Here is a 25294-nt window from a genome sequence, read left to right as displayed (position 1 = left end):
ACAGAGGGACCTTGGGTGCTTGTCCACAGATTCTTGAAGGTGGAAGGACAGGTTAATAGTGTATTTAAGAAGGCATGCCAGGACACTTGCCGTCATCAGTTGGGGCATGAATCATAAAAACAGGAAAGTTACGTTGGAGCTGTCCAAAACTTTAGTAAGGTGTTACAACATGGAGCAAATTTAAACTCTGCTAATTTAAACCAGTCACACAGAGAAACTACACCTAAAAAACAATTGGTTGGGAAAAAAGGAGCCCTTGTGTTCGGATAGAGGAGTGGAGCCACTATGCTCAACTTGGGACTGGGGCCTGCTTTGCCCAGGTGGCGGTGGGGGGCGTGCAGGACCCAATCTGTTCAGACCGGGGGTAGGGCCATTGTATTCAGGTACAGTGCAGGACCCAGACCCAGACCCAAGAACAACACTCGCTTCAACAATTTCAGTTCCGGGTCCAGATATCAATCAATCTTGGTTGTTTCTTGGTTAGGAGTTTGCTGCAGATTTGAACTAAACAATCTCCAGTGATTAACCTTAGTGTTTTCTTGAACCATACCTTCCCTTTCATCCGTTCCTCAATCAGGCACTGAATGGCTATGTACTAGCACACACCAATGCATGACTATGTGCATTGTTTTTGCACTAGGTACAAGATTAGAAAATCACTCTAGTGCATCAAGCTCCCTTATCATTGATGATGGGGCTATTTGGTGAGCTTTCTCCTCCTGTTACATGGTTAATTTTCTACCACTATTGATAATTAAAATGTGGCAGGATTGCACAGCATTGATAGGTGCTTTGATTGTAGGATTACTGAACATTGTCCATTGCATATTGTTTCCACTGTTTGGCTTGCAAGTAGCCTTACCAGGCTAGCTTCTTATATTTAAGTATGTCTGTTCCTGATTTGCAGGGTTCAATATACATAAGGGCGAAGGAGAAATTCAGCCTCAAAAGCTCAAATATCCTGTAAAAGTTCAGTCTCAAAAATAAACAATGAGTGACAGTGCCAGAATCCATGAGAGTCAGAAAGGAGTGGGAAGGTGAATGACAGCACATTAGCAAGCATTTCAACTGTTTCAGTAAGAGATGGTGCCAGCAAAAGAAACAGCTGGAGGAAGTGGCGTTGCTGGTAAAGAGGTGGAGAGAGGCTGTTAGAGCGGGAATGAAGACACTGTTGAAGGGTGAGAGGCAGCTTGGGGGAGAGCAAGAGCTGGAGGGGGTTAGGCTATGGAGGAGACAGAAGCTACCAAGGGAACAGAAGCTTTAGGCATTGTAGATTTTGCCTTCAACAGGGCATTTTACCTTATGCAGCATTATTTAGGTTAATAATAAGCTATAAGATTACAACTCAGCTGCACCCTTCCCGTAATCTGTCATGCTTCAAGTGATGATGGGGTAAGATGGAGTATGAGATCTTTATATCATTGGGTTGAATGCTCTGATACAATGGAGATAACATGGATTTCTCAGATATACTGTCTAGGAGATATAACACATCTTTTTTTTGCTAAAGATCAAGATTGTGCATCAAGAGGAACATCTTGTTATTTGTGTGGTTTGGGTAATCAGTTCAGTATGTCAGATGTAATTATCCTGGTACCTGGTTTATTTTTCACTTTGAACCTTATATCCTTGCACCTTGACAAGCAGATGCTGCAAAGTAGGCAGTGCACTTATTAGCAGTTAGTGACAGATCATTTCCAGCAGCTAATGATCGGTTTAACAACAAATTTTGTGCCAAATAAATAAATGTAAAATTGCATTGTACCAAATCATATGTTCTGTATTGCAATAGTTGGTGTTGGCAGATGACATGGTTTTTGAATCAAAGACAATTGTCTTGTAAAATTGCAGGTCCCATTGCAGTGTACCCACTTTGAGAATTGTTTTTTTTGTGGGGTGTTTCAATAGACATGAGTTTGCTGGTAGAACCTTTGTGAGAACATTGAAAATTTTCATCTTGTCACACATAGGGGATATCTTCTTGAGCAAATATGCCAGTGGAATTAATTTGCCCAAAAAGTGAGGATTACTGTATACGAGGAATATCGTAAATTTGAGGCAACATTACAGATCCTACGTTTGGATCAGGATTGACTCCATGAGAGGTGTAGATGGACCCAAGTAAGTTTATATCACTGATGATGACTTGACAATTTGCATTGTTACACAACAATCCTTGTTGTCTTCAATGGGGAGAATTATAGTCATGCACTGGCTCGATGACAGAGGGTGGTGGTGGAGGGTTGCTTTTCAGACTGGAGACCTGTGACCCGCAGTGAGCCACAAGGATCAGTAAGTTTGCAGACAACACCAAAATTGGAGATGTAGTGGACAGCGAAGAAAGTTACCTCACAATACAACGGGATCTTGATCAGATGGGCCAAAGGACTGTGGAGTGGCAGAAGGAGTTTAATTTAGATAAAGTTGAGGTGCTGCATTTTGGAAAGGCAAATCAGGGCAGGACTTACACACTTAATAGTAAGGTCCTAGGGAGTGTTGCTGAACAAAGAGACTTTGGAGTACAGGTTCATTGTTCCTTGAAAGTAGAGTCGCAGGTAGATAGGATAGTGAAGAAGGTATTTGGTATGCTTTCCTTTATTGGTCAGTGTATTGAGTAAAGGAGCTGGGAGGTCATGTTGCGGCTGTACATGACATTGGTTAGGCCATTTTTGGAGTATTATGTGCAGTTCTGGTCTCCCTCCTATGAGAAGACTGTTGTGAAACTTGAAAAGGTTCAGAAAAGACTTACGAGATTATTGCCATGGTTAGAGGGTTTGAACTATCGGCAGAGGCTGAATAGGCTGGGGCTATTTTCCTGGAGCATCAGAGGCTGACGGGTGACGTTATGGAGGTTTATAAAATCATGAGGAGCATGGATAGGGTAAATAGGTGAGGTCTTTTCCCCAGGGTGGGTGACTCCAAAACTAGAGAGCATGGGTTTAAGGTGCGAGGGACCTAAGGGGCAACTTTATCATACAGGTGCCTGTATGGAATGAGCTGCCAGAGGAAGTGGTGGAGGTTGGTCCAATACAGCATTTAAAAGGCATCTGGATGGGTATATGAATTGGAAGGGTTTAGAGGGTATGGGCCAAATGCTGGCAAATGGAAATAGACTTCTATTGGATATCTGGCTGACATGGACGAGTTAGACCGAAAGGTCTGTTTCTGTGCTGCATATCTCTATGATGCCATGCTCTGCTTTTCTCTTACCCATAAGCACAATATTGTCAGCTGTGCAAACACAACCAGGCACATTCTCAGTAATCCTATTCATGTCCTGCTTGAATAGGTTTTGGTTAACTGATAGTTCAAACAGTAATCATTAGAAAGAGTACCATCCAAATGGCATTTTAAATATCATAAACCATTGAGATTCTTCCAACAAGCTTCACATCTAGCTCTCCAAAAGAATCTTATCCTGGAAAATTTAGGATTTAATGCTTCTAGCATTGGTATTTTTAAGTGAAAAGTTGAGGCACCTTGGATGCAGATATATTCTTAACATGCCATCTTTCTTTAAAACAAATGTGATGGAATTACACTAATTTGTGTGGCGTTTGACCTTACAAATTAAGCCATTCCATGTTGTGGTTCTGTTCGCCGAGCTGGAAGTTTTTGTTGCAAACGTTTCGTCCCCTGGCTAGGCGACATCATCAGTGCTTGGGAGCCTCCTGCGAAGCGCTTCTTTGATGTTTCCTCCGGTGTTTATAGTGGTCTGTCCCTGCCGCTTCCGGTTGTCAGTTTCAGCTATCCGCTGTAGTGGTTGGTATATTGGGTCCTGGACCCAATATACCAACCACTACAGCGGACAGCTGAAACTGACAACCGGAAGCGGCAGGGACAGACCACTATAAACACCGGAGGAAACATCAAAGAAGCGCTTCGCAGGAGGCTTCCAAGCACTGATGCTGTCGCCTAGCCAGGGGACGAAACGTTTGCAACAAAAACTTCCAGCTCGGCGAACAGAACCACAACAACGAGCACCCGAGCTACAAATCTTCGCACAAACTTTGAAGCCATTCCATTGCATCTTGTTCAGTTACTGAACTCCTGCTGAATGTATCTTCTTGAATGATCTATAAATGGAATGATGTCATGACCACGTGGGATCACAACAAACATTTAATCTTTTAATTTTAAATATGTCTGGGTGCTTTTTTAAAAGGAAACACAGTCAAAAATGAATGTGGATGTGAAGTCAGTCTGGAGAGGAACTTCAAAATGTCACAGCAGTACAGAGTCAGGGAAACTTCAAATGAAAAGGCTAAAAAGGAAAATATATCAGGAAATTGACTACTCGAAACCCTCTCTGCAGGAGGCAAGTTTCTGCTGACTTGCTTGCATTTTACTCTTCCAGGGATGGGTTAAAAGCAAGCTTACTAATTTGATCTGTCTGTTATTAGCATGAAGTCCTAGTGTGTGGACTGTCATGCTGTGAAGATCACAGCTTTGAGAACAGCCATTAAACATCCCCACACTGTAGGTAAAGAAAGGTAAAACATTTCTCACTTAATGTTTCCATAGAGTCACAGCAGGGAAAGGAAAATTTCAATAAACCTGTACCAATATCAATGCCACAGGCAATGTCCACTGTAGTGGCCATAGTGTTCTACTAAGTACTCTTGATGGACAACTGTGAGACTGAAATGCATATCTTTCTCAAAACTTCTTTCCTTTTGGGCTCACTTATTCCTAATCTGAGTGTGTGTGTAACATTATTATTTCTTCTCATAGTTGGTTATGAATAAACACATTTTTTGTAAACTCTGGTTAAATTAGCTCCTTTTAAAACCTAAATTAGTTTTGTCTGGGAGAAAGGTATCCACAAAGGGAAGGGGTCCCTTTTAAATTAAATTTGTTGTTACCAACTGAGGGGCAAGAAGGGGAGCAAGCTCATCCCTCTTTACCCGACTTAATGATCTGGATGTATCCAGTCAAGAACCATAACAATTTGGGGCACCTCACTCAAGGACTGGTTATAACATTTGCCCATCATTAAAACACAATACTGCAGCATTCTTAAAATCATCTACTGTATTGAACAAGTCTGGGTGCAAATGCTTAAGATCATTAAGTGATTTAATTGTGTCACACTTGGTTTGTTCACCATAGTGGGTGTGGTTATAAGGAGTCTGCATACTGACAGTCCTGGCATTGTGGAATCATTGGCGTTTACCAAGTTGAAGATTTCAGGAATGCAAGTTGGGTTTTTTTTTGTATTGGAACTGCAGCATGATTCTGTCAGCGTATGGTATTGGTGATAAATCATATGTTGTCAGGTGGCCTCTCACAAGCTGTACCATTGGATGTAACTTGTTGAGTTATGTCTTTTACAATGCATAGTGGTAATATATTGGCAATTGCTCTTGTGTCAATTTCAGCTTTAATGTATGTCATTCTGCCTACTTTAGGATATAAGATATTAATTACTGTAAAAGCTACTAATTTCTATAAAACAGTAATGTGGAGTGTGAAATTAATAATTTGTAAAGCTTTGTCATCTTCTGAAATTTGTCTGTTTCTTGGTTGACGCTGCATTTCATTGATGTGTTTGTTTTTGTTTGTGTTTGTGACGTTTCCCTTGCTGCCAATGTTAAGATGTTGTACTAACTTGTTGATCATATGTGTTTTGTTTTGGGTCTGGCTAGGCCTGTGCAGGAAATATCTTTCCACTGTCCTTTGGTGCTATACGTTCTGCAGACACCCAGAAAATCTGGACAGCTTCTGAATAGCTTCAATAAACCATATCTGTTATACATTTTGTTGCTTTTGTGCACTTTGCTGACCACAGGAATAATGTTGGATATATTTAAAGCATGTGATGTTGACCTATCATAATGGTTTCATTTGTCCATCTATCTTCAAGTGTAACTAAAAGATATTTTCTAATTGGTGTGCGCATGGAGACTAACTCAATGTACATCTCTCACTGTTTCTCTTTGGAAAAGTCATAATCATGAACTTTGCTGCAACATCTTCATCCAAACCAGTGAATAGACTATTGGATTACTGTCTGTATGGCATGAGTTGGAGTCTGTTAATCTGGAAGTTAATTCTTACTTTTGGCTGGCTTTCAAGAGCTTTCCAGAATATTTGTGGATCTTTGTGATCATTGTGGAAAAACAAACACTGACTTTGGATCACCTCTGGTGGAGCAAACTTTGAGCTGGCCTCAGTGGAATTCAGATGAAAGTAGTGTTTGAAAAGGAGTTGACTTTCAGGTTGGGGTTTCTTCTTTTCTCAGCTTCCTTTTTCTCTCCCACACACATATCCTTTTCCCTATGTAACAATTTCACCCATTTCTCTCTCTTTCTCAATTTTGGTACAATCCCCCAGTTGTCAATAAGCAGGACTTCACAGTGTTGAATGTGCCTTTTTGTTGTCCAGGTGATCCATTGGCTTTTATTCTTGTTTGACCTGTCTGTAGTGGTTTTGCAGAACTGAGTGACTTCCGAGGCCATTTCAGAGAGCAGTTAAGACTCATAGTGATGTGAGTTTGGAGTCACATATAGACCAACTTAGGTAAGATTTCCTTCTCTAAAGAATTTTAGTAAATCAAATTAAAATTCCATCTACTGCTCCAGTGAAATTTGAACTTGTTGCCATTATTGCCATTAGTCTTGGTCTTCCAGATGACAAGTCAAACAAATTTATGAGGGAAAACATTATGCTTCTCAATGGTTAACCTCTTCAAATGCACATCTATTGAATATTCAATTCAAGTGCTCTAGGTTGAACTATCATCAGCTATTACATCACAGTCTTTCCCTCAATGATAATGTCAGAAGTAGGTATGTTCACTGATGTTGCACCAATGTTAGATTCTATTCACAACTCCTTAGGTAACGTAGTTCAATTTCACATGCAGCGTAACCTGGACAAATTCAAGTCTGAGCTAATCAAGTGGCAAGCTCCAATATTTCAGGTGATGACCATTTCAGAAAAAAATCTAACCATCTTCCCATCACATTCAAAAGAATTACCATTACCAAATCCCCAACCATCAGTATCCTGACCAGAAGCTTAACGAGAGCAGCTATTGTGGCTACAACAATGGGTCAGGGGCTGAATTTTCTGTGGCAAGTGGCTCACCTCCTTACTTTCCTGAGTAGACTAAGAGATGTTATCCACTGGCACTTCAACTTGAAGGTGGTGACAATTGTTTTTCCAAGTCTTTGCTCTGAAGTGCTGGGCTGTGTCACTGTTGGAGACGGGCATATTTGTAGAACCTCCTCTTCCAGTTAATTATTGAATTGTTCACCACCATTCATCACTGGATGTGGCAGGACTGCACAGCTTTGATTCAACAAATTGATTGCGGAATGGCTTAACTCTGTCAAACACATGCTGCTTCTTCTGGTTGGTCTGTATATCTGAATCTGTCCTATTAGACAATGTGGTGTTGCCACATAGCATAAAAGATCCAATCTTCAATGTGAAAATGGAACTTCACCTCCACAAGGACAACATAGAGTCATAGAGTTAAATAGATGGAAACAGACCTTTCGGTACAACTCGTCAATGTGAACCCGATATCCTAAACTGATCTGGTCCCATTTGCAACATGGTGTCATTCCAATCAATACTGTCAAAGACAACTGCATCTGTGAAATGCAGATTAGTGAGGCTGAAGTCAAGTAGATTTTTTTCCTGTTATGATTTATCACACCTTCTACTGCAGATCTAATCTGGTAGATTTGAGCTTCAGATTCCAGCCAGCTAATTCAAATGTAATGCTACAGACACTCAGTGTTAAATAATGAAGTTCCTTTTAAGAGTACATTGTTAGATGTGGTGCCAATCACGTGACTGCTTAGCCCTGTATGATGTCAACCTTCTTGAATGTTGACATTCCATTCTTTGGTAACTGCAGGTCATCTTCTAATTTGCATTCAACATGGAGCTCTAATTCATCAGTTGAGGGATGGCAGTAGATGGAAATCAACAGGAGATTTCCTTGCCGTGATGACACTAGACACCATGAGGCTAGGAACCAATGCTTGGGACTCCTGTGGCCACTTCCTCCTGGCTGTACACCACTGTGCCACTGCCACCATCTGTTGCCTTGTCCTACCATTCAGACAAAACATATGCCCGAACAGTGTTGGAAGGATCTGAGACATTGGCTTTCAGATTTTATTCAATGAGGTTGATTATGTCAGGCTGGTGCTTGACCAGTCTGTGGAAGAGTACTTTCAGTTTTTGTTATGGAGTCAGAGTCAAAGAGATATACAGCATAGAAACAGACCCTTCGGACCAACCTGTCTATGCCGACCAGATATCCCAACCCAATCTAGTCCCACCTGCCAGCAGCCGGCCCATATCCCTCCAAATCCTTCCTATTCATATACCCATCCAAATGCCTTTTAAATGTTGCAATTGTACCAGCCACCACTTGCTCTGGCATTTGAAAGAGTACTTAAGGCAAAATAATTTTTCCTTGGTCATCCATTAACTGGACCAATTTTTACAGCAATCTGATATTTCAGCATCATTGTGCGTGAGACTGATTTTTTTATGATGGAATTTTTAAAAGTAATTTCTTGCATTTAAATAATTAGTTGCCATGGTGGGATTTGAATGCCTTCCTTGGGTTTCTGAATTACTGATCCAGTAGCTTTGCCTATGCTATAATTCCTGATCTCTCAGAAATTATATGATAATTGGTGAAAAACATGGAAAATTCACAATGATAGAATTTGAATGTCATTTTGACTTTAAGCAGAGAACATGCTGAGTATAATTCTCAGGGAAGATGCTTGGCAGTGCCACTCTCACTGTGTGCACTTTTTAGTAAAAGCAAAAATCCTTTCAGTTAGCGAAAACAGGTACTAAAGTAGGTCTTTTATAAAAGCAATTTGGTGAAAAGCCAACGTACAAAATGCAGGAGATACGAGTACATAACTAGGATTCTGATGAACCTCTTTATTAATTGGATCATTAATGTTCCTGCAACAAAGTAAAAGGTGAGAAGAACATAACAGTTTCAATTTTCTTCAGAGAAGTTTAATTCACATTCCTCCTTAGCACTACTCAACATTCTTCCAGAAGTTCTGAAAAGCTAACGTTTTAACATATCCTTTATCCATTTTGTGAATATGTAACATTGTATATTGTTGATGTCTAAACAAATTCCCTTTAGTTGCTGGCTTAAATACGTTTATCTGCTTTTTACATCGGTGATGTCTTAGTTCAATGATGCAGGGAAGTATTTTGGCATTTTTAGAATTTCAGCATGTGTGCTAGAAAGTGAAAAAAATCTGTTCTCACACACACAGATCCAGTACAGCAAAACAAATGTCAAATTGAAGATATTTGACCCTGTAGTGTCATAGCTTTGAAATGTGTCTGTGAGCATCTGTGCACGATAACATCGTGGCAGGCAGACATAGAAGAAAGTGCAGATGTTAGTGACCTGCCTGCCCTGATGGATTCAGACAACGATGAGGTGTTAATTGATGACCCTCTTGATCTCTCTCCTACACCCCAGTTTCCTATATCTCCCACTACCTCAAACTCCAATGGTCTTTACTTTTGTGTTAGTTTAAGTTTTATGTGCTAGTTGACATGAATTTGTTGGTTATTTTTTGGGTCTAGGAACACCCAAAAATATTTCCCATATAAATTAATGGTAATTGCTTCTTCGCTTTACGCCATTTTGGCTTACGAATGGTTTCATAGGAACGCTCTACTTTCAGATAACGGGGGACACCTGTAACTCAAATGTGAGTAAGGAGTACTACAGAGAAATGACGATCATGTTTAGAACAGTAAGTTCAGGTTCCTACAAGATTATAAAACAATGAGCATGAAGTTGATCAGATAGCATGAACTTTATACCAGCAAACATACCTTTGATAACACTTAACTTATTCACTGAATGCTTATATATGCATGCATGTATTATATTATACATGGTAGGAGGCAAAAATTGATTCACAATATAGTGGTCATGGTCATCAGGTATGAGTTTTAAACAACAGACTTCTATTCCAGAATTACTTTCAGCCACTGCCCTGAATAATGGATGAAAATCTCCTGCCTTTGGAAGTATGAATCAAAATATTCAAACTAACTTGAATTTAACTTTTGAAGGCCCATTACATAAAACTAGCTAGAACTTGGCACAAACAGGCAACAATCTGTCGTCCTTTCTGTGGTTCTTGCACACAAACATTAGAAATGGATTATTGGCACAGCTTGAGTTGCTCTCGTTTTTAAGACTCTCTATGTCCTTGATACTACTATCTCTTAGATCCTCTGGCCTCAGTGGGGCTTGATGCAAAGTCTAAAGACAAAGTTGACTTCTGTTTACAAATCTTGCACACAATAATTTGCCACTGGCACAAGAAAACTTAGCACAAGGCTCCATTACCTGCAACTCTCCCTTACTTATTCTCATTCAATTTAAGGAAATCCACTTCCATTGCAAAAAGACTTCAGTTGAAATATCAAGGATGTCTGTCTCATTCCAATTAATTTACAATCAGAAGTTGTGTTCTTTGGGCATAAAGATGGAAATTGGGCAAGTTATTTCTACTTTAAGATAGTTCCTTGAAAGTGGTGTCGCAGGTAAATAGGACAGTGAAGGAGATGTTTGGTATGTTTGCCTTTATTGGTCAGTGCATTGAGAATAGGAATTGTGAGGTCATGTTGTGGCTGTACAGGACATTGATTCAGCCACTTTTGTACTATTGCACGCAATTCTGTTCTCGCTCCTATAGGAAGGATGCTGTAAAACTGGAAACGTTTCAGAAAAGTTTTATGAGGATGTTGCCAGGTTTGGAGGGTTTCAACTATAGGGAAAGGCTGAGTAGGCTGGGGTGATTTTCCCTGGAGAGTTGGAGGCTGAGGGGTGACCTTAAAGAGATTTATAAAATCATGAGAAGCATGGATAGGATAAATAGGCAAGGTATTTTCCCTGGGGTGGGGGGAGTCCAAAACTAGAACGCACAGGTTTAAGGTGAGAGGGGAAAGACATAAAAGGAACCTAAGAGGCAATATTTTCGTGCAGAGGGTGCTGCATGTATGGAATGAGCTGCCAGAGGAAGTTGTGGACCCTGCTATGATTACAACATTTGAAAGGCATCTGAATGGGTATATGAATAGGAAGGGTTTAGAGGAATATAGGCCAAATACTGGCAAACGGGACTAGACTTACATAGGACATCTAGTCGGTGTGGACGAGTTGGATCAAAGGGTCTGTTTCTGTGCTGTATACCTTTATAACTCTAAGATATATGATTGATAAATATCAATAATTCAAATTGGTACAGACCAATATGGAAAATTATTGGACCTGACTTTAACTCCCAATAGGTAAATCTACAATATGGCTATGTATCAGGAGCACCATTTGTAATATTCATCTCATGGAATCTTGATCTAAAATTAATGACGTTTCTCAGTAATTCAAGTTTTGTGAAAAAAAACTGGCATATGTACTAAAACAGATTAAAACACTTAAAGGCTGAGCTTTGATGGATGAAATGGCATTTTCTTGACTTTCCTCATGTTCTAACATTTGATACCAAAGTCTAATAAACTCATTAAGGTTTTAATCTATGTGCAATAATTTAACCTTGTTGTTGTACAGAGAATGTGATATAATAAATGTCTGCCCTTGAAAAGGCCACAAAGCAATTGCAATTTCCATCAATTTGCCTTATGAGACTAAAGGGTAATTTCAATTAAATCAATTGAGAAAACCATGCTAGATGAGCACTTAATTAGTTCTGAAGGAAAATTATTACACTAAAGAGATTCTGTCACAATCTTTTGTCTGTGCATTTACTGCCACTCCTCATTATTAGCCCTGTAAGGGAAAGAAGTTACAAGTAGCATACTAGTTTTTCTATCTCTCATGCCTTCTCTTTATTAAACAAGGTGGAAAAATTCTGGAAAAAGATGCTGAGTTTTGACATAGTTATAAATGCAAATTTGCCCATCAATAAATTAAGATTCAGCAGCTGTGTACATTTACTTTTTTGAACCTTCTGCGATTATTCTATTTAAGATCACGTCTACACTTAAAAACATGCATCATAAATAATCACACACAAACAAAAATCAACCTTCTGATGTGTGTTGAAATTAGAGCTAATAAAAATTAAGTTTATTCAGTTACTCAATATTAGTGCAATGTTGCACACATTATAGCCGTTATGATAGGCAGATATTTTCTTTACCTCTCTCTCTACATCCACATACACAGGGTGAATTTATGTATTTAGTTTCACACATGTAAGTTGGTTATTTGGAGTCACTTAACATTGACAGCACTTCAAAAGAAGTGTCAACATCTTATTCAGTAGAGTTATCTCAAAAACAATCAAAATACATATCAGAAATGGATATCTAAAATGATGATAGTCAATCAAAGAATTGAACAGTGAACTAATCATGGCTGCACAACAAATAACCAAAAATGAATTTAGCTGAACTAAGAAAACCAGAACATTTGGATGCAGAACTGGCTCAAAGGAAGAAGACAGAGGGTGCTGGTTGAGGATTGCTTTTCATAATGGAAACCTGTGACCAGCACAAAAATTGGTGCTGAGTCCACTGCTTTTATCATCTGTATAAATGATGTGGATGTGAACATATGATCAGTAAGTTTGCAAACAACACCAAAATTGGAGGTTTAGTGGACAACAAAGAAGATATCTCAGAATACAATGGGGTTTTGAGCAGATGAGCCAATGGGCCGAGGAGTGGCAGGTGCAGTTTAATTAAGATAAATATGAAGTACTGTATTTTGGAAAGGCACATCAAAGCAAGACTTATATGCTAAATGGCAAAGTCCTGGGGATTGTTGCTGAACAAAGAGACCTTGGAGTGCAGGTTCATTGTTCCTTGAAATTGAAGTTCCAGGTTGATAGAATAGTGAAGAATTAGGTATCGTGCTTTATTGGTTAGTGCATTGAGTATAGGAGTTGGGAGTTCATGTTGCAGCAGTACAGAATATTAGTTAGGCCACTATTGGAATACTGCATTCAATAGTCTCCCTGCTACAGGAAAGATATTGTGAAACTTGAAAGGATTCAGAAAAGATTTAGGAGGATGTTGCCAGGGTTGGTGGTTTTGAACTATTAGGAAAAGCTGCATACACTGGGGCTATTTTCCCTGAGTGTTGGAGGCTGAGGGGTGACGTTATAGAGGTTTATAAAATCATGAGGGGCATGGACAGGGTAAGTAGACAACGTCTTTTCCCCAGGGTGGAGAGTGCAAAACTGGACGGGATAGGTTTAGGGTGAGAGGTGAAAGATTTAAAAGAGACCAAAAGGGCAACCTTTACATGCAGAGGCTGTTGCGTGTATGCAATGAGCTGCCAGATGAAGTGATAGAGGCTGGTACAATTACAAATTTAAAAGGAATTTGGATGGGTGCATGATTAGGAAGGGTTTAGAGGGATATGGGACAATGCTGGCAAACGGGACTAGATTTATTTAGGGTATTTGGTTGGCATGGATGATTTGGACCAAAGGGTCTATTTCCAAGCTGTATATCTCTGTGACTCTATGAGTTGCACACAAAAAATTCCAACCTGTTGCCTGCTCATGGGCAATAACCTTAACTGGAAATTCATTTGCAAAGTTATATAAATCATGAGGAATTATTCTTATTCACATTTTCCTTTGTTTTTGTGTTCTCATTCGTAGTACAACAGCAACAGAATTGGCATTAAGAAATCAGAGCCCCTTTAACATTCTGCTTGATTTTCTTTGAAGTCAGTTATAGAGTCACAGAGATGTACAGCACAGAAACAGACTCTTCGGTCCAACTCATCCATGCCGACCAAATATCTCAACCCAATCTAGTCCCACCTGCCAGCACCCGGCCCATATCCCTCCAAATCCTTCCTATTCATATACCCATCCAGATCCTTTTAAATGTTGCAATTGTACTAGCCTCCACTACTTCCTCTGGCAGCTTATTCCATACACATACCACCCTCTGAGTAAAAATGTTGCCCCTTAGGTTTCTCTTATATCTTTCCCCCCTAATTCTAAACCTATGCCCTCTAGTTCTGGACTCCCCCACCCCAGAGAAAAGACTTTGCCTCTATAAGGTCACCCCTCAGCCTTCGACACTCCAAGGAAAACAGCCCCAGCCTATTCAATCTCTCCTTATAGCTCAAATCCTCCAACCCTGGCAACATCCTTGTAAATTTTTTCTGAACCCTTTCAAGTTTCACAACATTTTTCCAATAGGAAGGAGACCAGAATTGCATGCAATATTCCAACAGTGGCCTAACCAATATCCTGTACAGCCACAACATGACCTCCCAACTCCTCTAATCAATACTCTGACCAATAAAGGAAAGCATACCAAACGCCTTCTTCACTATCCTATCTACCTGCGACTCCACTTTTAAGGAGCTATGAACCTGCACTCCAAGGTCTCTTTGTTCAGCAACACTCCCTCGGACCTTACCATCAAGTGTATAAGTCCTGCTAAGATTTGCTTTCCGAAAATGTAATACCTCATATTTATCTAAATTAAGCTCCATCTGCCACTTCTCAGCCCATTGGCTCATCTGATCAAGATCTTGTTGTAATCTGTGGTAACCTCCTTCGCTGTCCACTACACCTCCAATTTTGATGTCATCCGCAAACTTACTAACTATACCTCTTATGCTCACATTCAAATCATTTATATAAATGATGAAAAGTAATGGACCCAGCAATGATCCTTGTGGTACTCCACTGGTCACAGGCCTCCAGTCTGAAAAACAAGCCTCCACCAGCACTCTCTGCCTTCTACCTTTGAGCCAGTTCTGTATGGGGACTAGATTCTGGGTAATCCAAGATGGCGACAGGAAAAAGTTTCTCGCTGTTACAGCTGCTCCTTTTTTGAGGTGTTTTTGGTATTGGAGGTGATTTCCTCGAATTCCGGGGGCAGCAATTACACAGGGAGATAGTGAGGAAAGATCTCAATCTGAGACTGGTACAGTTGAGAACAAAGGCGAGTCAAACAGTCAGGGCAGGCATGGACAAAGCAGAGAACAAGATAGGACTGATAAATTAAACTGCATTTATTTCAATGCAAGAAGAACAGGGCATGGTTAGGTACAATGGGACTGGGATATCATGGCAATTACAGAAACGTGGCTCAGGGAAGGACAGGATTGGCAGCTTAATGTTCCAGGATACAAATGCTACAGGAAGGACAGAAAGGGAGGCAAGAGAGGAGGGGTCGTGGCGTTTTTGATAAGGGATAGCATTACAGCTGTACTTAGGGAGGACATTCCTGGAAATACATCCAGAAAAGTTATTTGGGTGGAACTGAGAAATAGGAAAGGGATGATCACTTTATTCGGATTATATTAAGACCCCTAATAGTCAAAGGGAAATTGAGAAACATATTTGTAACGAAATCTCAGTTATCTATAAGAATAATTGGGTGGTAGGGGATCTTAACTTTCCAAACATAGACTGGGACTGCCATAGTGTTAAGGGTTTAGATGGAGAGGAATTTGTTCAGTATGTACAAGAAAATGTTCTGATTCAGTTAGAAAAGGAAAATGCAACTGAATTTATCTATTTTCTATTACTTGGATTCTACTACTTCCTTAGACAAATTTTGCCTCATCCTTCAACAATTAGCTCATCCATTAGCACAACATTGGAAGACACACAACAATTAATACAAACTTCCAGGTCAATGTCTGCAACAACAGGGCAAACATAAACCAGATTTGATTTTCAGTGTTTCCATTAATGATAGGGTTATTGCTAGTTTGATAATGACATTGTGTGACTAACCAACCTACTTAAGCTAGCAAACTATTTTCCATTACTTTAGAAAATATGCTGAGATGAGTGGCCAGAAGACCTATCTATATTAAATAAAAGCTTACTTACAATATTATAACTGAGGTCCTACTGGTTAGATATGGGAGTAGGACACCTCGAGGTGTCCCCACCATGTCCACCAAATCTTCTGGCCTATTGTCTGCTCATGAGCAAGCACCCTAATTGCAAATGCAATTTCAGTATTATATAAATGATGAGGAATCCTTTATAAATTTATTTTCTTTATTTCGTGTGTGCTTCCTCAATCCAAAATTCAGAATATTGTTTTAAAATAGAAAATAAAATTTACTTTCAGTCATGCTAAACAACTGCTATGATGTTTTGTTTAATCAGGGACTATTTTGAGGGTAGAATACAATACTAACCCTGGCACACGAACGATGCAGGTGATTCCCCTGGGTGTACACGGGCTGTGATGAAAACAATCTTTTGTTCTACTCCTGTATTGAGATTTACTAGAGAAAGATGGAAATAAACAAAAATAAGCAGTCAAACAAATTGTAAAGGTACCTGTCCAATTATTACAATAAACAACCCCATTAACAATCTTAGTTATTAAGTGATTTTGTAGAAGAGTTAATATATCATTGTCAAAATGTTACAATTGCAAATTAAGTAGGATCAATAAAATAAAATAATCATGAGAAACTGAACTTTATGGATATTTTATTTGAACATTAGCAGAGTATTTGAAATCTGTGTTGATAGCAAATATTAACAAATATTTGCATGTTGATTTCATACTACATTGCTGACAACATCATATCAGGCAGTGAATGTATATTTTACTGAATGAAGATGTTGAAACCCTGCATTTAAACATCCCAGATTGCCAATTATATTGTTAACCCTTTTCCTAAGGTATCTCAGAAAGCCACAATCAAATCAGTTTCTGAAGACAAAAACACAAGGCCCATTAGGTTCCACTTTAAACCTGTGCGGCTAAATTCTGTATTCTGGAAAAATATTTCAGATTATGTAAAGGAAAGAAAAACGTCAGTACTAAAATGATTTATTTTATATTGTTATTTGTTTTGTTTCTTAAACAGTCATATAGCTATTATTTGAGATCAAGGCATGTTTGCCAGATATGAAAGTAATGTCCTTGTTTCTAAAATTTCTTAATTTCGCAGAGGAGGAATGAATCATATACATTTACATTAATTTATTCCTTTTAATCTAATGTATGCGATTGCATCAAGTCTGAACATTTGTCCTCCAAGAAAGATAAATATAAATGGCATGGTATAAATGGTCTAACAAAGTTTTTTGTTAACATCATTGTAATAGTTATTCAGAGCAATGACGGTTTTAATATATGTCTACATAAATGATCCTCATGGAAAATTCATAAACAGTTGGATTTCCTTACACTGTAAAGTGTTAAATTGCATTGTAGATAATATCATCAAGCTTTCAACCTACCTTTGGTATATCTTTCAAATAAATGCATATAAAGTATTCAAACTGTTGGATCAAATTAAGTTAGCCTTTCATCTTTGACTATTCCAAAAAGTAATTTCATTCTCTGATCTTATGTTACTATTGGGGACCTCCAATGAAAAACAGCACATTCACTGCTTTATCCCTAACTCCAATTCACAATCCTTTCACGTACAGCTTAATGACAACAGCATAAAATCCACTTTTTTGGAGAAGTAATACAAAATCACTTAGCACAATGTAGAACTAGCTTTATTCAGTTCTTACTAATTCATATAATAGTAGTAAAGTATTTAAAACTATAAACATCAAATCTCAAATTTTGACCTTCATCAAGAATCAGAAAGATTCTTTTCATTCATTCATGGAATATAGGCATTACTGGCTGGACATTTATGACCTATCAATAGTTACCCTTCAAAAGATGGTGGTAAGCTGACTTCTTGATCCACTGCAAGCTATTTAGTGTTGGTACACCAACAAAGCTGCTGAGGAGGAAATTCTAAGAGTTTAACGATGAGGGAACGGCAATTATGTTTCCAAGTCAGAAAGATGAAGGCTTGCAGGTGGTGTTGTTTGCATGTATCTGCTGCCCTTGTCTTTCTAGGTGGTAGTAGCTATGGTTTCCGATGGTGCGATCTAGAGAACATTGCTAAATTTCTTAAATCCATCTCGTGGATGGCACATACTGTTGCCACTGTATTTCGGTGTTGGAGGGAATGAATGTTTGTGGATGTGTTGCCAATCAAACAGGCTGATTTCTCTTGCATGGTGTCTCGAGTGTTGGTCAGCTGCACTCATCCAGGCAAACATGCAGTATTCTATCACACTCATTACTTGTGCTTTGTGGATGGTGACTAAAATTTGTGAAATCTGGTTTGATGAAGTCAGGAACTGATTGCAGACCAAAGCCTTAAGCCTAAAGGAAAAGAGGATTGGATGATCTGACTCACAGGTTTTCGCTACATGCCACTGGCTAGCAGTCAGCAGGAAGCAGCAAGTGGCCAGGGAATGGCAGCAGAATTATAGACAACGGGGGGTCACAGCCATCATCAGATATATAATTTCCAGCAACAAAGCTAGATATCGTGGCTACAGCAATGGAGCATTGCAATTTGCAAGGCAGCAACTTGGAAACAGACCACTTCAGTCTCCAATTGTTGAGGAAATAGTGAATGCAAAAGGACAAAATTTATTCGGAGAACTTACAGATGGACAGGAAACTTTCTAGCAGGGGCTAAAATATTATTTTCCCAGGGTTCTTCTTGAGATTTTTATTGTGGGCTGAGTTTTGACTTTTGCCGGTTACTTTGGTTTTCAAGGGTTCCTTTTTCATTTGCATTAAATCATTTATTTGGTGATGTAGTCATATAACAACAATGGCTTCTGTTTTTGTGATATTGTCCAGGTTATTTTGACTCACGCAGAAGCAAAGTTGGAAGAATTCATCAACATCTTCAATAGTATCAACCATGCAGCAAACTTACAGCTGCAACACACAAAGAAAACAATAATTTCTTAGGCATCATAGTATTTAAATAGGCAGAAGACAACAGGCCAAAATTAGCATGACCTGCCACTATGGTGCGGCTTTACCTCTAGCAAGATATTTGTACCTGATGTGGCAGTGTTTATCTTAACTCCTGTAAGATAAGAACTAGATATGGATATTGTGCTACTGAAAGGTTCAACAAGCATCTATTAGAGCTCTTGATATATAATACATTACAATCACGGGTACTTCAGTGTCTGGGCTCATATTAAGTTATTCATGCTTAATATGATTACATGTTCAGTAGAGTGAACTAACAAATTCACTTATTTATTCCTTCCTTAAATATAAAACTGATTTCCCTCAAAAGAGACAGCAAAGATCTCAGCTTTATTGTCATTGTTGGGGAGATGGGGTCAGAAAAGGGGGAATGTCGGCTTACAAACCAAAACACTGTGGCACTCTTGCAAGGCAGCTATACTGGCCTCAGTTAAGGTAGAATCTGAAGCTTCTATACCTTCACAGCATATGCTATGATACAATTATTATATCATAATGTTATCCATTTAGATATTACTTGCATATTTCCCTAAAAGTTTATTTTCTGCCTTTATGTTGTTTTTTTTGTTAGTCTTTTGTTCATTTTTAAACTTTCACAATTTTCTGGCTTGCTGCTAATCTTTGAAATGGTATCTTTTTTCAACTTGATGCTATCCCTAACTTCCCTGGTTAAGCATAGTTGGTTTATCAATTTATGGGAGTTCTTTTTTATTGGATTAAGCCATGAAATATTTTCCAAACTTTTACCATTGTCCCTTTACCATCTTTGTTATTAAACTCCTTTGGTAGTCTATTTCAGCTAACTCTGTCGAACTACCTGAGACTGGTGAACTTAAAGTTTCAAGTTAACTGTATGCATCTTTGGTTCAGTCCTTATATTTTGCCATTTAACCAATGTCTGCAAGAAATTGCAATGATGCTATATTGTGGGCCCAAATGTATAGTTTGGCTGTCCACTGCTTTGCATGATCCTTCCTCCATTACCACCATCCTGGGATCTGGAAAACTGTGCTCATTAACTCTTTTTCTCTTACCAGACACTTAGGTATTTCTAGCATTTTCTATTACTGTCATTATTTAAGAATATACTGTATTCTTATAACATACATCATAGACTGCAAAATAAGAAAGAACAGAATCAATTAAATATTTTGCAATAACAGAAACCACAGATTTTATTCAAGAGTAAAAAAAATCTTAGGAATACAAGGAACAAATATATTCCACTATATACTGTGATTACAATTAGCAATTTATAATCACCATTTCTATAGGCTTTTACATTTTGTTCATGCAACAAAAAAAGGTCTTGTGCATCAAGATGCACTTTTTGCAAAATGGCAGCAAAGTAGAGGGCTGAGTACAGGGCTCATCCACTCCTGTGGGCTTTCTTACTCTTTTTCCTTTTTACTTTTGCTCTTTGTCTTTTATTTTATTTTCTCTTTGTTTTTCTTTTAAATCTGGAAAATTGTGAGTGAAGCAGGAGGCCTCCAGTGGTGACAATAATGGCAATTGCAGTAACACCAAGAAGAGCCAGACACCACTCCATCCTAGTCTCCCAGTAATTGAGGAACAAGTTCTGGGCTGTTTGCCCGGCCCAGGCTTGCAGACTAGGCTGAGACTCCAGGTCTATAGCTCGATGCAGTACCTGAAGGAGGAGAAACGCGGCCTTGGCCCAGCATGACAGGCTCCCTTGTGGCAGTCTTGACCCAACATGGAGGTCTCATCCCGGCGTGGAGGTCTTCTTCATCTTTGGCATTCAGGTGTTCCTGTGGCCCGGCATGGTGGTCTTGTCCCCGTTCAGGGTATTCTATCGTTCCTAAGTAGGCTTTCCCTAGTTAACTGAACTGTGATGAACTTTGTCTTAAGTTTATTATTATGTGTGACTTATGTGTGATTTACATACACAACATGGTGGGGCGACTTATAAAACATTTTGCTGTATTTTTCACATAAAAGTACACATGACAATAATTTTCTATTCAACTCTATTCTACCCATTTCAAGCTTCTTGAATACTAAATTCAATCACTGTTTCCTTTAAAGGAAACACTCCCATTGCATGTAAATACTGCTGGAATCAGCAAGAATCACACAAAATGTGAATTTCTTTTGTGCAAGAAGCAAAATATAATTACGTTATGGCCCTTGTGAATTGAAATTGATCTTCTTGAACAAAAACGGAAAGAAACACTCAGCTATGAAAGCCACATTAATGGATTATTGATTGAATCCTTTGTAAGCATTACATTAAATTTAAACCACAGTAAATATCTTTGGTACATTAACAATAAAACAAGTAACCAAGGAAATAAGTTAAAGGCAATAGATGTGGAAGGTTACAATATATTCCTCATGTTAATACAAAAGAAAAGGTTACAAGCAAGAGGGGAGGTTGAGAGATGATGGTTGAGTGAAACCTGTGGTTAAGTCAGCGAGTCAGATTCTCTATTTCAAATGATTCAGGCAATATATTTTGATTTCCATGTTTTGTGTCTTCAATTTGTGCAACGAACATGCTGCTGACTCACCTGATCCAATCTCAAGTCCACTATTTCAAGGGCCAGAGCGGAAATGCATGCTTAAAAGAACTGAAGATTCAGTGATATTTTCCAAGAATTACTGCTGGATGCAGTCACTTAGAGGAGAGATATACTTTTCCTCTGCAATGCATGAAGAAATCTGTAGCTATTAGCAATAGGCATAGTTGGAGTTGCTGCTGAAGTGACCAACAGATACCTCTTGTCCTGGTCTTGGATGCAGTACAGAAAGCAATTTCATGATATAACCAGGTTAGTGAAAGTAAGTATATCATTAACTAGTACATACATTTGTGCTGAGGACTCTTTCATTCTGTCTTTATAAGCATATCCATCTCTCTTCACACTTTATTAGGTTTTAGCAGAAACCATCCTTTGCTGTCTATGCGCTTCCCTACCTCCCCAAATATTCAGCCACCATTGCTATACACAAGCCATTTGCAATGTGATACATCTGTTTTATTGTTTACAATTTGTAAGTGAGATAGAGATGATGTTTTAAAATTTCTTCTTTCATGGAGGTGGACATCATTGACAAGATCAACATTTGTTGCTCATCTATAATTACTCTTGAACTGAATGGTTTTCTAGGCTATATCAGCATTTAAAAGTACGCATATTTCCATGGTCTGGATTACATGTAAGACTTGACTAGGTAAGGATGGCAGACTTCCTTCCCCATAGGACATTACTGAATTAGATAGGATTTTATAACAATTGATGAAAATGTTGTGACCGTGACTATCCAGATTACTTTTCAACTGCAGATTTTTTATGAATTGATTTTAAATTGTACCAGCTACAATGATGGGATTTGAATCTATTTCCCTAGAAGATTAAGATTTGCAGTGACATTGCACTACACCACCAACTCTTTCCTTGGTGACAGGAACATATATGGATGGTTCCCAGCTGGGGCAGTGGGGGTCAGAGGTGTGTGGGCAGCAGTGCTCCGCTAGACACAAAGGCAAAACACTGAAAGATCACAATTGAGAATGAGAATGCTGCAAGTATATCAGGAACGTCATGAGGGATTGACAGATGTTTCATATATACTCTGTAATAATGGAGATTATGGAGAAAAAATCCTTCTCGTTGTTGTCTCAAATGGGCAACTCCTTACACTGAGATGATCCCCTTTGGTCCAAGACTGACCCACAAAGGGCAACAAGCTCTCTGCATCTACTCTGCCAAGCCTCCTAATAATGTTATATGTTTCAATAATCCTGATAGAAACATACAGCATAGAAATAAACTCTTCGGTCCAACCAGGAGAAAGTGAGGGCTGCAGATGCTGGAGATCAGAGTCAAAACATTTGGTGCTGAAAAAGCACAGCCAGTCAGGCAGCATCCGAGGAACAGGAGAGTTGATGTTTTGAGTATAAGCTCTTCAGCATTCCTGATGAAGAGCTTATGCTCGAAACGCCAATTCTCCTGCTCCTCAGATGCTGCCTGACTGGCTGTGCACGTCCAGCACCACACTTTGACTCTTTGGTCCAACTAGTCCATACTAACCATAATCCCAAACTCTACTAGTACCATCTGCCTGCTCCTGGCCCATATCCCTCCAAACCTTTCCTATTCATCCAGTTTGTGTGCTGTTATGCATACACAACACAAACCAACAGCTACTCTCAGACAACAACTCACCAGAACGAAGGACCCGATACCCAGCATGAGCAAAACCAATGTAGTGTACAAAATCCCATGCAAGGACTGCACAAAACACTACATAGGACAAACAGGAAGATAGCTAACAATCTGCATCCATGAACACCAACTAGCCACGAAACGACACGACCAGCTATCCTTAGTAGCCACACACACAGATGACAAGCAACATGAATTCGACTGGGACAACACTACTATTATAGGACAAGCCAAACAGAGAACAGCCAGGGAATTCCTAGAGGCATGGCACTCATCCACAGATTCAATCAATAAGCACATCGACCTGGACCCAATATACCGACCACTGCAGCGGACAGCTGGAACTGACAACCGGAAGCGGCAGATTCAAACCACTACAAATGCCGGAGGAAAGATCACAGAAGCGCTTCAAAGGAGGCTCCCAAGCACTGAGGATGTCACCTAGACAGGGGACGAAACGTCTGCAACGCAAATTCCCAGTGCGGCGAACAGAACCACAACAACATGACGAAAGACTTTGGAGGTAGGAGTCACATTTTCATACTCCTCCTCCTTTTCAAAATTCTCCTTATCCAAACTTTCCTTCCGAATGCCTTTCTACTCCTTCAACTATAATTCTGGATAAATTGCAGAATACAACACAACAGTAACAAATGTCACCTTCAGACCAATCTAAGCAGCTGTAATTAGAGAAAGCAGGTACCTATAAGAAGTAAGCTAGAGAGGCAGATGTGCATTGGGAGATGCAGAGAGCTTGTTTCCCTTTGTGGCCCACTCATTTTAGCTATTGACATTTACCTAAATTTATGAAACTCACACCCATACAAACAACCACCTGCCTAATGCCTTATATCTTGGAGATAGTCGGTGCGTTGACTTGTTTTTCATAGCACTTTGGAAGGATCAGAGCTAACAAAAAAACTAGGGACATCATGATTTGCGCAACAAATGGCAAAATCTGAAACAGCACAGAACACATATACTTCTTGAAAACTTGCAGATATCTGTGACTGAATGACATGGCACTTTTCTTCAGGGAGAATGAGGAGGTAGAAGCTTGGTTTGTTCACCCTACTATATAGGTATTGCCTCCTGTGACTTCAGTCTATTTGTTGGACTTTTCCCTGCTGTTCTGCACTGATTCCATCAAACAGGTTACTTGTATGAAGCCAAACACATCTCCGTTAAATTCAAAAATAGGTGCATTGGAATCAGATTGCATCATGCTTCAATTTTTTCTGACTTATTTATTATCTATTCAACCACAACTGACCATTTAGTGGTGTTAATATTTTTTACATATCATTGCTCTTGTTTATTATGAAAGCTTGGAATTTACAATCTTTAAAAAAAATGTCTAAATTGCACAAGTGGGATGCAAACCATTCAAATTATTGATGCAAAGTCTTTGAAGGTAATTATCTAGTTTAATAACCTCAGTTCACATATAAAAATCTATTTCTCACATCGCCTTCAAACTGAGCTTTAATTTCAAGTTTAGCTTTGAAGTGACTAGCTGAAATGTTGAAAATGAATTATTTGTGCTAAAATTCTATCCAGTTTGCCTATTCTCCAATCCATATAAAAACAAGCTTAGTTGTAAATACCACTGCAATTTTAGAAAATCAAATCCACCCTTAACACTTGTGAATGAACATATGCTTATCTGAGTTGAGAGTGTTGTGCTGGAAAAGCTGGAAAAGTTGTTGGTGGATAGGATCAGGGTAAACCCTAAGGCTTTCTATAGGTATTTAAGGAATAAAAGAATGACGAGCGTAACATTAGGGCCAATCAAGAATAGTATGGGAACTTGTGTGTGGAGTTAGAGAAGATAGGGGAAGCACTTAATGAATATTTTTCGACAGTATTCACTCTAGAAAATGACAATGTTGTCGAGGAGAACACTGAGATACAGGCTACTAGACTAGGTGGGATTGAGGTTCACAAGGAAGAGGTATTAGAAATCCTGCAGAGTGTGAAAATAGATAAGTCCCCTGGGCCAGATGGGATTTATCCTCTGGGAAGCCAGGAAGGAGATTGCCCAGCCTTTGGCATTGATCTTTAAATCATCATTGTCTACAGGAATAGTGCCAGAAGACTGGAGGATAGCAAATGTGGTTCCCCTGTTCAAGAAGGGGAGTAGAGACAACCCAGGTAATTATAGACCAGTGAGCCTTACTTCAGTTGTTGGTAAAGCGTTGGAAAAGGTTATAAGAGATAGGATTTATAATCACCTAGAAAAGAATAATTTGATTAGGGATAGTCAGCACGGTTTTGTGAAGGGTAGGTCG

At 39.0% G+C, this 25294-nt stretch overlaps 1 protein-coding gene across 1 annotated transcript in view; it reads right to left on the bottom strand.

Moving 5' to 3' along the window:
* The window catches only part of agbl4 (AGBL carboxypeptidase 4), an 862393-nt gene that overhangs the window by 197841 nt on the left and 639258 nt on the right, over positions 1-25294 (bottom strand). The window contains exon 7 of the mRNA XM_043699224.1: positions 16184-16273. Coding sequence (XP_043555159.1) covers positions 16184-16273 — 90 coding nt within the window. The remainder of the gene's footprint in view (positions 1-16183; positions 16274-25294) is intronic.

The sequence above is a fragment of the Chiloscyllium plagiosum genome, chromosome 11, assembly GCF_004010195.1.
Source record: "Chiloscyllium plagiosum isolate BGI_BamShark_2017 chromosome 11, ASM401019v2, whole genome shotgun sequence".
Classification (NCBI taxonomy): Eukaryota; Metazoa; Chordata; class Chondrichthyes; order Orectolobiformes; family Hemiscylliidae; genus Chiloscyllium; species Chiloscyllium plagiosum.
The sequence above is the reverse complement of the archived record's forward strand: the minus strand, read 5'-3'. Positions and strand labels throughout refer to the sequence as shown.